The sequence below is a fragment of the Gymnogyps californianus genome, chromosome 3 (genome assembly GCF_018139145.2).
Source record: "Gymnogyps californianus isolate 813 chromosome 3, ASM1813914v2, whole genome shotgun sequence".
Classification (NCBI taxonomy): domain Eukaryota; kingdom Metazoa; phylum Chordata; class Aves; order Accipitriformes; family Cathartidae; genus Gymnogyps; species Gymnogyps californianus.
In genome coordinates, this window is record NC_059473.1 from 12,622,445 (window position 1) to 12,638,974 (window position 16,530).

Consider the following 16,530-nt stretch of genomic DNA (forward strand, 5'->3'; position numbering starts at 1 on the left):
AATTTCATGCTTAAGATACAATTGTACAAAATCAGTTGAGTCCACTTATTGAAAAAAGGGATAATTGCTGCCTTTTAGTGTAGGACAAAATACACTGTTCTAAAGAATAACAAGCATGAGAAGCAAGATGTGAGAGGAAAAAATATAACTGGAGAACAGTTAAAGGAAAGCTTACTAAAATTTCAGTGAGAGTTGTGTTTTTGGTCTAAAGTACTATGTTTTCAACCCATGGCATACAAAAACCTGTATAGAACAAAAGAAATGAGCAAGCCAGCAAAACAGAAAGGAACTCACCCGGAGAGAGCGTAGAGGGAGAAATAAAAAGGAGGGGTGAAATAATAGGTAAGCATTAGTATCTGGGAATTGAGTACATTTCCTGAAATTCTCTTGGAGACTCTGATTAGGACTTCACTGTTTGCTAGATTTATGCTTGAACTGTGCTTATGTTGTGGTTTCACAAAGTACATATGCCCTACATATGTACTTTATATGTACATATATCTCTAACTGATCAGTTATCAGCCTGCAAGTGCTGTTCTATTAATATGGCTAGACTTGTTGAACAAGAGTACAGTAATCTGGGAAGTAAAATGTCCAGACTTTTTGATTAACATGTAACTATTGGTGTTCCATTTCAAGATTTAATGCTGGGGGTAAGGGAGGGGGGTAATATTTTAACTGCTACCTGGTTTGATCCTTATGGTCTGTGCGGGCAAGAAGGGAAAGAAGTTACTAGTTTCTTCCATTTTTTCTCTTACAATTTTGGAAGTGATTAGGAATGTTGTGTTTATATAATGCATGCACGTTTGAAAACTCAAGACAGGACAGTATGTTACTATGTAGTTCCAAAAGTGTATGTTCATCACACTTCTTTTATTCACACTGAAAGTTGTGGTCTCAGATTATCTTGTTTAATTCTGCTGGTTTGGCTTTTTATGTCAGTTCCCATTGCTGGAGTACTTGGCTGTGCATGACGTGGGCTACCAGTGCAGCTATGCCGAGCAGCTGTGCTGTGTCTCCCTATGGAACTGTAAAGATAAAACAGGGAAGACGTGTAGTGGGGAAAGAACCATAGGACTCAGCAGACTCGCATGATGTCAACCTTTAAAATAATGCAACTTTTTACTTAGCTGACTACCTCTCTCAAAAGTAGGAAGTGACTTGGTTGAAAAGTGTTTTATGGGTTGTGCTGAGTAGGACTCAGAGAATTGTGCTGTGTGCATTATCTGAGCTGTGGACAGAGCCTGGGGATCTGCTGCAGCTGGGGTAACTTGCCCTCATGCTGTGCTGATGGGGTGAACAACTGGCATCTTGCAGCTGAATCAAGTATTTTTGGCAGCCTTTGGATACCTGAGAGGTGCACAGAGAAAGCGCTTTAGCTGCCCTCTTTTTGCTCAGCAAGCTCAGTTTCTCTCTGTAGTTGTTGCTTCCAGTTGCGGTAGAGGCTTGACTCACAGCTGCAGATGGGCAGCGTCCACATTCCAGAACTGTGGCACTGGCTTTCTTTGCAGGTTTTGCAGATTGGGGGAGAGCGTGAAGACTAAGGGTTAATAATGTTTAGGCACTTACTCTAAAGCTTATGCTACTTTAATATTTTGGATGCAAGGAAAACACTGGCCAAATACTGGAGGAATCAGGTCCTTTCATGGAGATACCTGTCCGTGTGTGAAAATAATTTCTTGTTTGCTCTTCAGTGTTTACATGTTGAAAGGTCTAGCCTGGATACAGCAAGCCATCAGCAATACACCACGGATAGTAGACAGTCTGTTGTGATGTTAACTGGCAGCTTGTGGTTTGAAATTTGCTATTAGTTAAATAAAATACACATGAATGTCAGATTTCTGGTTAAAAAGTACAAAGTACTGGGTGAAGTATTAGGAGAAACTTAAAACATATTTTCTTAGGTAATAGCTTGGCCAGTTCTGTTGGAATTTGTTGTGTTACATTTGAAATCTATTAACAGCCATATTTGAGAAGTGATTTTGGGTTGCAGCAATTGATAAATACGAGCTTAGTGTCTATATTCAACTTTTTAGACAATAGCTTTGGCTTCTGGTTTAAAAGCTCTTTTGAGTTATGCTGAAGTGTGCTACAGCAGTACACTAAAAGGAGAATTTTGACATACTTTGAATTTTCCTGTTTTTTCCACTTGCTTAAAGAGTCTCTTAAGTTATTCATGAAGTTAAATGGTTATTTTACCCTTTCGGGCTTGTTTCACCTATGAAGTCCTTGAGGTTAGTAAGAATGAGTTGTTTTTTGTGAACTGTGTATGTGTAGTAGCTAAACAAACTTCAGAAGAACTTCTTTAGAAATAACATACCAGACTAGCTATGATTTGCCCTTATGACGTAAGAAATTTCAGAGGAGCCCCAGTGTAAGATGCTGAATTGCAAAAGAGCATTTGACATGTATTTCTTAAAAAATTAAAAAGGCTGTCAAATATCTGTTATCGTCATTCTCTTACATTTGATATCTTTCTTGCCTTCCCTCTTTAACTTACCTACAAAATCCCTGCACAACACCCCCAAAACAAAAATGTGTCTGTTCGGTTCTCAATTTCATACATGATTTTCTCAGTGTACACATCTGGTAAGAACCTTTTGTAGAAAGACAGGGACAACCAAGGTACCAAATAGTAAGACTCAGATAAATGCCACATCTATGTCAGTGTTTTGCCTGGACATAAGTCATGCACAGTCCATAATTTTATGTTCTTACCGAGTTTACTGAAAAGTTGCAGCAGCAGCGTACTATTGAATGTTTTTTGCTCAGGAAGATGATCTAGTGGGTGTTGGACATGTGGCCAAAAATAGCAAAGTTTTGTCATGTTTTTAAGAACCTGGGCTATTGGCAGGGCATATGCAGATGGACACAGCAGGGTCTTGGGGAAAATAAAGACTTTAGAAAGAGCTATGGCCAATATCATAAGAGGTATCAGATAGCAGATGTGAGGTCCATCTGGCCCAGAATGAAACTTCTTAAGAATAGAGTTACTTATTGCTAAGCCCTTGCTAATAAATATTGATTTACAGCTGCTTTATATGTCTGTGAAACTGGCAGATTATAAAATAAACATTTTGAGTAATTTAATTAACATGTATTGAAAGTCTAGTTGAGATGTGAGTATGAACCAGGCCAATGAAAATATTCATTCTTCTGCTTTTCAGGAGAAGATTTTGCTGTTGTGCAGCAGGAAATCATTATGATGAAAGACTGTAAACATCCAAACATTGTTGCTTATTTTGGCAGCTATCTCAGGTACAGTTTGTTTCTTTTGCTCACTTAAAAATGCCTCTCTCTCTCCTTGTAAAGGACAGGTCTATAAGGTGACTTAGGCAAAACATAATTTACCAAATAAGTATTATCCACTTGTATATTATTTTTTTTCAGTTACCTTAAAATCTGTTCTGTTTACTACAGCGTCTCTCTATAAATAATGTTTCTCTTAGCAAAATCTTTCAGTGACCATGTAGTCATGTTTCCTTGGAAATGAGTTGTCGTTTAAAAGCTTTGAATTTAATAGATAAATGGAAGATTAAGCAGAAGTACGACAAGTATGAAGAAAGAGTCTGTGTATATAGTATCTTTTAAATCTGTTTCAGTAAAATGTCTCTGAAATTTGCAAAACTTTGGGAAGTATAAATATTGCATAATACAGATAGAGTTCTTAGAAATGTTCTGACTTAACTGGTGTTGGCATGTAAAATTGTCTGAGAACTCAAAATTAAATGTTATGGGGAAATAAGGAGGAAAAAAATTGTTGGTTTTTTCCTTGCTTAAGAGTAGTAGTGCTGTGTTAAGCTTCAAGGACAATTTCGTACTGAAGTACCTAAGAGTGTAAACCATGCAGCCTTTAAAAAGCCCACTTGTGATTTCAGTTTTGAAATCTGAAAATGATTGATTTTTTACCTCTTATCTTTACTTTTCTCTTTTGAGCTGCAGAGTTGTTTAGGACACAATGTAGTATATGTAAATTGTTCTGTCTCATTATTCTTTCGTGTAATTCCTTTTGTAAGGTATTATGCTTACTTGTTACAAGTACGGTAAACTCGTACTCCATACAAAGTCTCAGTATTGAGAAAATTGATGGCTAGTTGCTAATAACATTTGCTATTATAATTCTTTTTAATACATCCTGACAAATGTTTTATGCTATATATGGTAATTGCTTGATATTCAAGGACTAGACCTTTTAATGCTGGATTTTGTGAACCTAACGTTGTCATAATTTTAGGCATATCATGCTGTGTAATAAAAAGCTTTTAAAAGGCTCTGAAAAGTCATGATGCTCTTTACGGCAGAGGCTTCTTGTTCCTTTCAGGTATTCACATATCTTCTGTCTGCTTGGGGACAATATAGGTAGGACATGGTAGCTCTGCATGTTGTGAAGGTTTCTAGACCCTGTTCATAATGGGAAGATGCCAAGTTGAGTTACTCATACGTGTACTAGACTTCAGCAGCTTGAGCTGAAATTTTCCATAATGGCTGTCTGCTGCAGCCAAAAGCTTTTCAGCAATATAGGCCAAGTGCTTTTGGATTGGCAGTGGGAAGATATGGGTGGTATTTTCACATGAAAAATCTTGATACATGAAAGCCTTTCAACAAAAAATTACCATCTTTGAAGCAGGAATGTATGACAAAATTTGGCTCTTGTATTTGGAGTGCATCTTTTCCTTTCAAAAATCCTTTCAAATTTCACCAAGTTATCTTCTGAAATACTGCATTTCTTTTACTTTTATTCTAGATCAGCTAGAGCTTAGGAAATCCCAGTTACTCTTTCCTAGCCAGCAGTGTCTGGTTTGGTGCATGTTTGCAGTGCTACAGAAGAGCTAACACGTGCTCCCTCCTGGCTTGCTTAGCTGTTGTTGAGTGTTCCTTGTTTTGCTCTGGGGTGAGCTCGGACAGGATGTTGACATGGCAAGTGTGGAGCGCTTTGTAGTGCTCTTAGTGACCTTGATGCTGAACGTCTGCGTGGTTGGAGCAAACTGAAATTGGACAGGTTGAGTGTGCCAGAACTTGGAGGCAGTGTTGGGGAAGAGATAAAGTCCTGGCAATAAATGCTAGAGGAGAAGGAGAGGTCTCATGCAGAAGCTCAACTGACTAATGCTGTCCTGAGGAGTTTCTTCTCCCTGCCTCTTGTATTCAGTGTCCTGAATAGCCCTGGACGCTCAATGAAACCATGTTTTATCACTGGTGAGGTTCATTCCATCCTTCTCAGTATGAGTATCTTGTTAGCTTTTGTCTGATGAGTGAAAGTATTGCATGCTGACAGATGTGATTCAAGTGGATAGAATCTGTTTTGAATTGTGTTCGCTTTATAGTCATTTCAAATGTCTGTAGTGGAAAAACTGGTCGTATTAGTACTTCACAGACATAGTTTAGTGTGGAGCATGAAGGAAGTTTCCAAGAGCAAATGTATTTTCAGAATAAGATAAAGTGGAAATGCACTGAAAGTATGAGAACAAAGAGGAAAGCAAGCCATTGACTAGCCCGTTAAATGAACACCATCTGCATGCTACACTGAGCGAGTCTGGGAGTGTGTGATTGTGTACTGCTTGCATTATCGTGTATACATGTGCAGGAAGGGATCAAAGTCTGAAGATAAAATCAACAAGCCATGCTGTTCTGGCATCCCGTACCTTGAAGGGTGCTTGTCTTGGCAGCCTGAATGCTTTTTTAACGCCGAGCTGGTCTGTGAGCTGCATTATGTGTAAGTTTGTGTGGGTGTGCATACAGATAGAGTATGTGTGCATGTAGGGACTTGGTATTCCAAACTAGGAGTGTCTGCGCTTCAGTTTTGAATGTTTAAGGTTAATTTGAAGGTTAACCTAAATTGTGTGTTACTTCCATTCTGTGCAGTACTGGCAGGCTTTTTCTTGTGCATGAACAGTCAATTCTACGCTACATACCCCAAAGTCGTGTTAAAATTTTTTTGAGAATTTGTGGAGTTACTGGTCTGTTTGACAGCAGCTTACAGATTTTCAGGTGGTAAAGTTGGCAAGGGATCTTGTTATCTCCTAAAGGCAGTATTTGGAAGCTCCGTGTTATGGTGACTAGGCTTCTTAAATGGATGTTGCATATTCTGAAAGTTGTGTGGCTGGGACCACATAGTGTCCCACCCTCCTGTCAGACCCCCTTAATCTTCCTCGCAACCTCAAAGCCTGCCTTTGTTTGGGAAGAGAGCACATTTTTGTACGTTAAGATGTCCTCCATTGCATGTGATGACTTTATTTGTACCTGTCTGCAGTACTGGGAAGGAAGTTGTGTTGACATTTTTCTTGATGTGTGACATTGTCTGGTGTGCTCCACAAAACTGAAATTGTTATAAATCTTTTCAGAAGACAAATTTAGAAGAAAGAAATAAGTGAGGAATGGCAGAGGGGAGGGCTAGGGCTCTGCAGTGCTGTTGAAGTTACCCCGAGTTGTTTTTCTAACATAAGAACTTCTGACCAGAATGTGACATTCCATTGGTGATTGTTTCTGGAGGTGAGATTATTTGCATTGTAGAAGCACTGACAAATGTATCCAGTTGTCTTACCAGCTGCTTCTTTTAACTAGTCATAGTGGGAACAGATTGCTTAGTATAACTAATAAAAAGCTGCTTCTGATGACTTTTTAAGATTTCATGTGAAAACACACTGTGAACAAATATTATTGTTGCATTCAACTTTCTTTAAAATTTTTAGATTGAAATGGTGCCTCTTCTCATGATGCTGTATTAAGGCTGGGGGTGCTTTTTCTTTAAAAAACAGTTTTCCTCTTGTCTCAATATACCTTTGTAGACCCAGAATTAAATTTTGGCAAATACAGTATCTATTTTGGCACTCTCTTGTGCTCTTGCTTGGTCCCCTCCCCTTTCTTTGGTGTAGTACTTCTCTTTTGTCTGGGCAATTGAATGGCTGTCTTTGAGGCCTCTCATTGTCTGACCTTTTGTTTTCCAAGTATCTTTCAATGCTAAGAACAATAAGAAAAATACCATCATCCTATACTTGGCACTTACCAGCGTATTGTTCCCCATGCTTTTCTTCTGTTTACTATGGATTTTTCAGACAAATTCCTGCCTTGTTGTTAGCCCAGATGTTAAGTTGCAGGCACTAAATGGTACTGTTGATCAGGTCTCTGTTTTGTTTGCTGTGCTTGCCATATGCTCTGCAGACACAACTGTGTACACTGTTACTGTTGATTACATGGATCTTCACCTGTCTCAAAGCACTTAGGCACAGTAATAAAAGGCTAGATAGCGAATTAGAAATACAGTCTCCTCTTTTGATCCTCTTATGTTTTTTTCCTTTTCTGTAAGGCTTTTCCACACTGGGAAGTTAATGCCCAGTAAGGGAAGGTGTGAATTTACAGCACTTACCTACTTCATGTCTCTTGCTTTGTGGGTGCTCTGCTGCTGTCCCAAGGCTGCTGGGGTTGTCCTGGCTTTTTCCCCACTTCCACACTGCTGCTGCTGTTGGCATCAAACAGGATGCAGCTACATGGGAAAGAGTGGATTTCATGAGCCCAGTGCCCCCAAAAGTGTCCCTGTCTGAGTCCTGCACCATTGTGGGGAATAAACAAGGGACTTGGAGATGTCTGTCTCTTCAGTGCTGCTTTCTCAATCATGTTGTCCTGCTGACATTGCTAATTCTGTTTTCTTTCACAGGTAGTCACATTGCTTCTGTGTCTGACTTTGATCAGTTATTTCAGTGGAAAGCCTTCATATTATTTCAAGCAATGCTTTAATAAACCCCTAGAAATGTATGGAGTTTACAGCCAGGGACTTCCGTTGCTTAAAACCTCTGTAATGCCTGAACAATACCTTTCCCACCACTAGAGGAAGCATCTGGGGCGTAGCTTTAAGGACCATGGGGACTATGGACATAAAAGGGGAGGAGATCCAAGAAAGACAGTTCTTCCTTGGAACAGCAGCTATTCTAGCTGTTACCTGCTGGTCAGAAATACTTGCAACTTGCAGCTCAGGGGATAAGCTCAGCACTTACACCATTGCCTTGCAAAACACTTCCACGAATGTTGGCATTGCCCACAGGAGTGTCTCAGCTATTCTAACAGAGCCTTATGAATCAAGAAACCCAAGACCAGGGGTCATGGGGAAGCTGGAGAACAATCATTAGTCTTTCCTTTGGTTGTCCTGTGTCCCAGTCTGCCCTAAGGTGGTTGTATGTGATTTTTCTTTCCTGCATGTTTTGATGACCAGGAATGACTAGGCAAGTCCCAGATTTTCTGCTTTCCAAAATGCCTTTCTGCAGCCACAGATGGTACATCTGTCTTACCAGTGAAAATTACTAAGTGAAAATAGAATTTAGTGTCCATAATAGAAGATACCTTTGAATTCTTCAGCCCATTGTCTATTCTTGGAAGGCACCTTTTATGGAGGTATAGTGGGTCAAACTGAATTGATTCCCTTAGTAAGAGGAATCTAAAGAACTACCCTCTGACCCCTGCCACCAAAAATATCCATAGGTACTTTTGAGGGAAAAGACTTCATCTGAGAAGGCACTTATCCACAGCATGGGCTCCGCTCTGCCTAGCTTTGACTAAAGCACTAGAGTTTCACTCCACTTGTGAAAGAAATTGAGCTGAGAGATATCCCTCAGGCTTTTTGTTTGGTGGGGTTTTTTTTTGTGTTAACGCCTCTGCTCTGAAAAAAGTGGAGGAGAAGTGAAAATGAGGAATAAATAAGAACCCACATCTGTTTTCTCTCTGCTCTCAGTAAAAATGTATTTCATTTTCATAGTAGATATTGAACAAAAATCAGTGTGCATGTTTGTCGTGGTTTAGCCCCAGCCGGCAGCTAAGCACCACGCAGCTGCTCGCTCACTGCCCCCCCACCCCTGGGATGGGGGAGAGAATCAGGAAAAAAACCTCGTGAGTTGAGATAAAGACAGTTTAATAGGACAGAAAGGAATGAAAAACAATGATAATGATAATAATAATATGACAATAGTAATACTAAAAGAATTAAACTATACAAAGCAAGTGGTGCACAATGCAATTGCTCACCACTCGTTGACCGATGCCCAGTTAGTTCCCGAGCCGCGATCCCCCCTCCCAGTTAACTCCCCCCAGTTTATATACTGGGCTTGATGTCATATGGTATGGAATAGCTCTTTGGCCAGTTTGGGTCAGCTGTCCTGATGGTGTCCCCTCCCAGCTTCTTGTGCCCCTCCAGCCTTCTTGCTGGCTGGGCACGAGAAGCTGAAAAATCCTTGTCTTAGTATAAACACTACTTAGCAACAACTAAAACCATCAGTGTGTTATCAACATTCTTTTTCCTACTAAATCCAAAACACAGCACTATACCAGCTACTAGGAAGAAAATTAACTCTGTCCTAGCCAAAACCAGGACAATGTTTCACTGATACTGTTTCTATTACTCCAGTAAACCCTGGAATATTTTGGGTATTTCATTAGTTACTATTTTGACAGTGAAGTATCACATAATTTGACTTGTACTTTTCATAATACAGAGCTTGCTATGTTGTGCTTTATAATGTTTGAGTCCTCTGACTTATCTTTTATAGGCACTGTTTTCAAATCTGACAGCTAATGAATGGTTTTGTTCACTTTTTAGACGAGACAAGCTATGGATTTGCATGGAGTTTTGTGGAGGTGGCTCTCTACAGGATATTTATCATGGTACGTCAAGACTGTAATTCCTTAAAATCTAAGTAAAGCTTATTTTCAAAAATGCAGATGATTACAGTGTTTTGGAATCAGAGAGGAGGAATCCTAAATTTAGTATCTATAATAATCCATTGAAGGTCAATTTTAGCTTATGTATTTACATAATTGGTTGGGTTTGGTTTTTTTAAACAAAATTAGCTGTAGTGGGGGTTTTTTGAGCAGCAGAAGTTATTTCCTTCAGTAGCTCGTATACCCATCACTACTTTTCAAAGGCTGTAAAATTAGACAATATTGTATTGTAAAAATAAAAAAATTATATCTTGACGTGCTGTCTTACTTCATAGCCATTTTGTTTCTGAGCTTTTGAACTTTGCTTTAGTATAATCTATACCACTGCCTACAGATACCCAGATAAGTGGATTGATTAGCATGGATGCTCTTGTCCTTTGTAGACAGTGATCTTTTGTATGTTTGTATAGCAGCAGTGCCACAAGGGTCTTTTTTTTTTTTTTTTTTTTTTTTTTTTAAATGCTGGATGCATGATGTGAAAGGCAAAGGTGGCCTATATATTTGCTTTATGTTTAGGTGCAATGAGTGGTCAAAGAAACAAGGGGCGTGTGTGAATCTGTTGCATAAAGAGAGGATCAGTCAGTTGATTGCTAGTTTTCAAGAGACAAAAATTGGGTTTGAGGGATTTTGTTACCCTGGAATTAAGACTTGCTTAGGAAAGGAGTATGCTGTGAGTGAGTAATGGCTCTGTGGTTCTCAGGTGATGTTTTTCAGACAGGAAATCCGTCCATATTCTAAATTGTGAAGATTTTACGTGTTAGGATCTTCACATCCTTCTCTTGTGTGTAAACAGCTTGTATACCTTTTTACATTTAACTTGAGTGCAATTAAAACAAAGCACCAATTCACAAGTTCACACCATGCTCATGGCGTAGTCATTTGAGCATGGCATTGTTGATCCTTTACATCTTTGCTAGTGTTGATAAAAGCATCGTGTCTAATAGGCTTTGTTATGGGGAACACCTGTAGAGTAGGAAATGAGCTCATGCCACATAAATGCCTGAACAGATGTCTTACAGGAGTGGTTTCCTGTTGCAGCTGATTTTTGGCTTCTCTGCCAGTAGTTAGAGTGGAAGGTTCTTTTCTGATCTTAATTATGTTCCAAAGGGTCTTATTGCAATTGAACTATAGGCCTCTGTAATCTTAAGTCATTTAAGCTAATCAGAATCAAATTTCTCAAAATAAACATACATGCCTAGAAATATGTACTCTGGGTGGTAATATATTTAGTTTTATGTGGGTTTGGAGCTTTTCTTTCAGAAAAGGGAAGATGCATCTAGACCCATTTTGAAGATATATATTGCATGATACTAATTTATATTATGGTTGTGGGTTTTGTAGAAGCTAAGCAGTTAGGTGCTTGAATCTTATTTCATTTTTAACTCCATACTCCTTCAGTTTCCTTTGAGAAATCTATCCAACTTTTCTGTTTGTTTTCTCTGCAAAACCTGAGAAGCTTGCAGTGAGGACTGTATTTCCTGGTCTTAAAACCCTTTAATTTCAGGATCAAAGTCCAGTGATTGGGGACAAGTCACAGGCCATTCCTTGCTTGCTGTTCAGTGTTTGGTTTACGTATTTGTTCAGAACTTAATTGTTTTCCTTTAAGAGACTTGAGTGAAGTGGGACCCTGGAGGGAGAGGAAGACTCCTTCTTCCCTTGGGAAGCTGCTGAGCCTGCTCAGAAGGAGAGTTTGAGAAGGTGCATGGTGTGGCAGGCCCAGGAGCAACAGTGCTGGTAGCTCATGCAGAAAAGGGTTGAGAAGCTGTAGAGAGCAGGTCGCATGGCTGCAGGGAAGAGAGAGCAGGTTGCATGGCAGCGGGAAGGATGGAAGGAGAGAGCAGGTTGCAAAGGGTAGAAGAAATGTCCTAGGGCTCAAAGGGGACTGAGTGGAGTTTGCTGCAGCTCTGAGTCACTGGTTTGGAAGTCCAGCCCTGCATAGAAGGACACAATGGGTTTGTGCAGGGGAAGGAGTTGTGCTTAAATCACTGCTTCTGTTTCTTTTTCTCCTAATTACTTTGAGATTACTTATGGAGGGAGTTAGTAGTTGCCATTCCAATGGACTAGACATTTTTGAGTTTAAAAAAACATTTGATGGTCTTTGGGATGCTCAATCTGGGGGAAAGTCTTAACACATTTACTTTGAGACTTCTAGTGTAAGATCCTATCAGTGTGAATGGAAGTAATTGAGGTATGGGTTTGGAACGGGCAGTATCTTACCTGATTTTGAGAATTATTTTTTTTTCCCTTCCATTTCAGTGACCGGACCACTTTCAGAACAGCAGATTGCCTATGTTAGCAGAGAAACACTACAGGTAGTGTGTTCTCGGGTTCTTGTGGTTGACTTTTAATGTAAAAGTATTAAAAGCTGAAAATAAAAGCTACAGATGCATGTGATGCCATGGAAGTACAGTGTTTGGATGGCTTAGCATTTTTCTCAGACATTTGAGAGGGTCCTGTGTTATAGCCTATAACTGATTTGTATAATTGCATAACCTCAAATTATCCTGGATCGTTTCAAGAAAACTGTCATCATCTTTCTGCTGTTAAGTTGTTTTGTTTTTTTTTAAGAGAGGAAGCAGCGTATTTCTTAATCCATATTTGTGGTACAAATTAGTTATTGCAAATTTGAAGGAAAATTTAAAGACTCAGTTTTGCATATCAGTTGATCTGTGCCAATAAGAAGAAAAAATTGCCTGTGTACTTGAGAAGTTCAAGTTAAGGTCACTCAGCCTCTCCTCATGGGTATACTAGCTTTCATTTTTCTTTCCTAAATTAAAGGTTCAGTTCACCAGTAAAACTTAGTCAGAAATGGCTTTTTTGGTGGATGTCTGGCTTCCATGTGAGACAGCAGTTCTTGGCTTCTAGTGAATGCAAATCTGCTGAATGCCATCAGATGAGAATTGCTGCCTGTCTCAAACACTCTCTCAGGATAGCTCTGTCCCTGAGCCAGCTCCCTTGCACGCTGCTTACTATCTCCCTATGGTATGCCAGAGATTGCTGGCTTCTGACTTACAGGACGTGGATTTTTTTTTTTCCTTACTGTGAAGCCTTATGTGACATCTAGGAGGGTTTTGGGTTTTGAACCTTTAAACCCTTTTGTTCTTGTCGAATCGTAGAATGGTTTGGGTTGGAAGGGACCTTTAAACGTCATCTAGTCCAACCCCCCTGCAATGAGCAGGGACATCTTCAACTAGATCAGGTTGCTCAGAGCCCCATCCCAGCCTGACCTTGAATGTTTCCAGGGATGGGGCATTCACCACCTCTCTGGGCAACCTGTTCCAGTGTTTCACCACCCTCATTGTAAAAAATTTCTTCCTTATATCTAGTCTGAATCTACCCTCTCTTAGTTTAAAACCATTACCCCTTGTCCTATTGCAACAGGCCCTACTAAAAAGTTTGTCTCCATCTTTCTTGTAAGCCCCCTTTATGTACTGAAAGGCCGCAATAAGGTCTCCCTGGAGCCTTCTCTTCTCCAGGCTGAACAACCCCAACTCTCTCAGCCTTTCTTCATAGGAGAGATGTTCCATCCCTCTGATTGTTTTCATGGCCCTCCTCTGGACCTGCTCCAACAGGTCCATGTTTTTCTTGTATTGAGCACTCCAGAGCTGGACGCAGTGCTCCAGGTGGGGTCTCACCAGAGCAGAGTAGAGGGGCAGAATCACCTCCCTTGACCCTGCTGGCCATGCTTCTTTTGATGCAGCCCAGGATATGTTTCGCTTTCTGGGCTGCGAGCGCACATTGATGGCTCATGTCCAGCTTTTCATCCACCAGTACCCCCAAGTCCTTCTTGGCAGGGCTGCTCTCAATCCCTTCATCCCCCAGCCTGTATTGATACCAGGGGTTGCCCCAATCCAGGTGCAGAACCTTGCACTTGGTCTTGTTGAATCTCATGAGGTTCACGTGGGCCCACTTCTCGAGCTTGTCCAGGTCCCTCTGGATGGCATCCCATCCCTCAGGCGTGTCAACCGCACCACTCAGCTTGGTGCCATCTGCAAATTTGCTGAGGGTGCACTCAATCCCACTGTCTATGTCATTGATGAAGATATTAAACACTACTGGTCCCAATACAGACCCATGAGGGACACCACTTGTCACTGATCTCCATCCAGACATTGAGCTGTTGACCACTACTCTCTGGATACAACCATCCAGCCAATTCCTTATCCACTGAATAGTCCATCCATCGAATCCATAATCTTCTCAGAGTATGGAGGAGTGTTTCAATAGTCTAGAATGGAATTTATAAAATCATTACTTACTCTGTGGGAAGATTTCTTGGTTAATATGTGTTAATTGCTTGTGAGAAGGAAACTTCCTACTTTGTATGTATTTTCTGTTATCAATGGACCCATTTTTGTATATTTTAAAGTTGTCTGTAAATACATGCTGATAACGCTCTGGCCAAATATAATGTATATAGTTTCTGATATCTTGTTGTAGCTTATAATGCAGCAGTCACTTTTCCTAATAAAAAGCCTGAGAATATAGGCCATCTGTCCATCCATAAAAGTAATTTGTCCAACGTTAATTTTGCCATCAGTTTCCATAAATCTGGAGTTTCACTTAAATGCCTAAAGTTAGCGTTCGATCTCCATATTTAGAAGCCCATTAAATGGTCTGTTTTCAAAAAGCACTCGCTATCAGTTCTGGTTGGAATCAGTGAGACTGATCCTGAAAATATAGGTCCTTTAAAGTACCTGCCTCCAAGCATTCAGTTTTGAAAATGGTGACCTCAAATTCTTCCAGGGCAATGGTAAAAATGAGTGAGTTGTTGGGCTTTCTGTGCCAGTAGCATCCAGAGATTTAAATGCAAGGAGTGTACATGGGACTCTTCTAGCTAATGCAAGTTGTTGCAACGGTCAGGTAGATGCTCTGTACCAAAAGCAAATCGAGTACAATTTTTGGGTCTGCACGCATGCCTGCAGTGCAGACTCTGAAAAACCATTGGACCAACTGGGTATTGTTAGTCATTTCCCCAGAGAAGGAGGTTAAAACATCTGTGAGTGGGGTTTTTTTTCTTCTTTAGTTTATTTAAGGAATTGAATTTCATAACTGATTAGCACTCGAGCTACATTGTGTTCAGGTTTTCATGAACTGACAAAAAAATACCCTAAAACTGTTTCTTCAGTGGTACTGTTGTCTATCTGTACAATGTTGTTCACTTGAAAATCTCAAGTACCAAGTCATGTAAGTAATTGTTTCCTCATTTTTCCTGTTGGTATATTTAGGACCATCCATGAAAATGCTGATAATTGAAAACAATCCTAATGTGTTTTTGCAGTCAATTCTGTGATGTCTTGCATGAGCTGGCAAAAAAAAATTTCTGACTTGACATGGGTATCTCACATGAAAATGTAGTCTTTATGGAGGTTCATGACTGCAGAGCAAGGAAGATGTTGACATGTTGTTTTACCCCTGGAAGAGAATTTGAGATAAGCCTGGAATGTCAGAAGTGACGTGCTCTGTGATTTGTCATGCAGGAAATCGGTTTCACAGAATTCTTCCAGAATTTAAAGTTTCTAACTCATGTTGAGTCCTAAAATGCTTTGATACTGTCATCGAGACAGAAAGACAGCCTAATGCTTCTGCAGAAATCCATGAATTAGAGTTGAACTCCTGTGTTAGACCTGAAGCGCTGCCTGCTAGTATGCTTCTAGACTTAATTGAAGTGTGTAATGATATAGGAGATAACTGCACGAGGTATCCAGTGATCTGACTGCTGAATAGAAGACTGTTAGGCAACTTAAAAGTAATTAACTTGATCTGAAAGGTGACATTTACCATATCCAGAGGAAAACTTGGTCGGGGAATGCTTTTCTTACAATAGATGTGGTGGCTGGTATTCTTTCCATGTATCCTGTGTTTTAGATATTATGCTACTACATATACTGAATTTGCAAATGCAGTTTGGATACACTGAAATATAAGAATGTTCTTCAGTCAGTGGGTCATTTAGATGATTGAATTGGATCCTAAATATGTCTGGTAGTTAAGTAAGAAATGTATATAAAATGAAAAATATTGGACTAAATTATTATCTAAATATTTTATGCAGGGACTATATTATCTTCACAGTAAAGGAAAAATGCACAGAGATATAAAGGTAAGCAAAAACTGAAGGGAATTTTGGTGTTTTTAAAATAGGCTACATCACCTCTGATGGGTTTTTACTGTTAAGTATCAATTTTGGGGATATTTTTAAATATGTAGGGGTTTTCTATCTATTAGAATAAAATAAAATTTTCCACCCAAGGGAAGAAAAAAAAAATCTTTCTTTATAATGCATGCATGGAAATAGTTTGTTCTTTTAATTGGAGCCAAACATACTATTTATTTAGACCAGTGCTGTAAAATTTAGGCATCAGCTAGTGTCCAGAGCAACTTGTGTTCAGATGGCTGTAAGAGTGTGCGCTGTGCAAAAGGGAAGGTTTGGTCTTTCCCACACCTTTCCAGGAAGCTTGACATACCCTTCTCTTTGAACCAGCTAGTGAGCAGAGCTGTTGCTTTGGCTTCTTGTTTCTTTTCTTGGTGAGCAGATTGCAGGGCAGTGGCTGCTGTTCTGTGTGGTTCTTGGAGACTTCTGTCCACTCCCTCACGTGCTAAAATTAGAGAGGGTACTGCAAATCAGGCTCTTAATACTGACTTATTTAAACCTTCATCTCAACAAAGCTCTGTCAAAGGTGGCTTGTTCAGACTCTTACACTCTCTGTTGCAGTTTCCTTCTGGTGCTTCCTGTTGACTTTTTGTCCCTGGAGTTTTACTACCTACTCTTTGCCTTTCCAAACTCTTCCTTGCTCAGACTGCAGCTTAAGCTTGGCAGGCTTCCTACTG

At 39.8% G+C, this 16,530-nt stretch overlaps 1 protein-coding gene across 6 annotated transcripts in view; it reads left to right on the forward strand.

Moving 5' to 3' along the window:
* Nucleotides 1-16,530, forward strand: part of MAP4K3 (mitogen-activated protein kinase kinase kinase kinase 3) — an 85,888-nt gene that overhangs the window by 10,570 nt on the left and 58,788 nt on the right. For all 6 annotated transcript variants that reach the window (XM_050893152.1, XM_050893155.1, XM_050893154.1 and 3 more), the window contains exons 3-6: nucleotides 3,168-3,258; nucleotides 9,578-9,642; nucleotides 11,956-12,011; nucleotides 15,755-15,802. In XM_050893152.1, coding sequence (XP_050749109.1) covers nucleotides 3,168-3,258; nucleotides 9,578-9,642; nucleotides 11,956-12,011; nucleotides 15,755-15,802 — 260 coding nt within the window. The remainder of the gene's footprint in view (nucleotides 1-3,167; nucleotides 3,259-9,577; nucleotides 9,643-11,955; nucleotides 12,012-15,754; nucleotides 15,803-16,530) is intronic.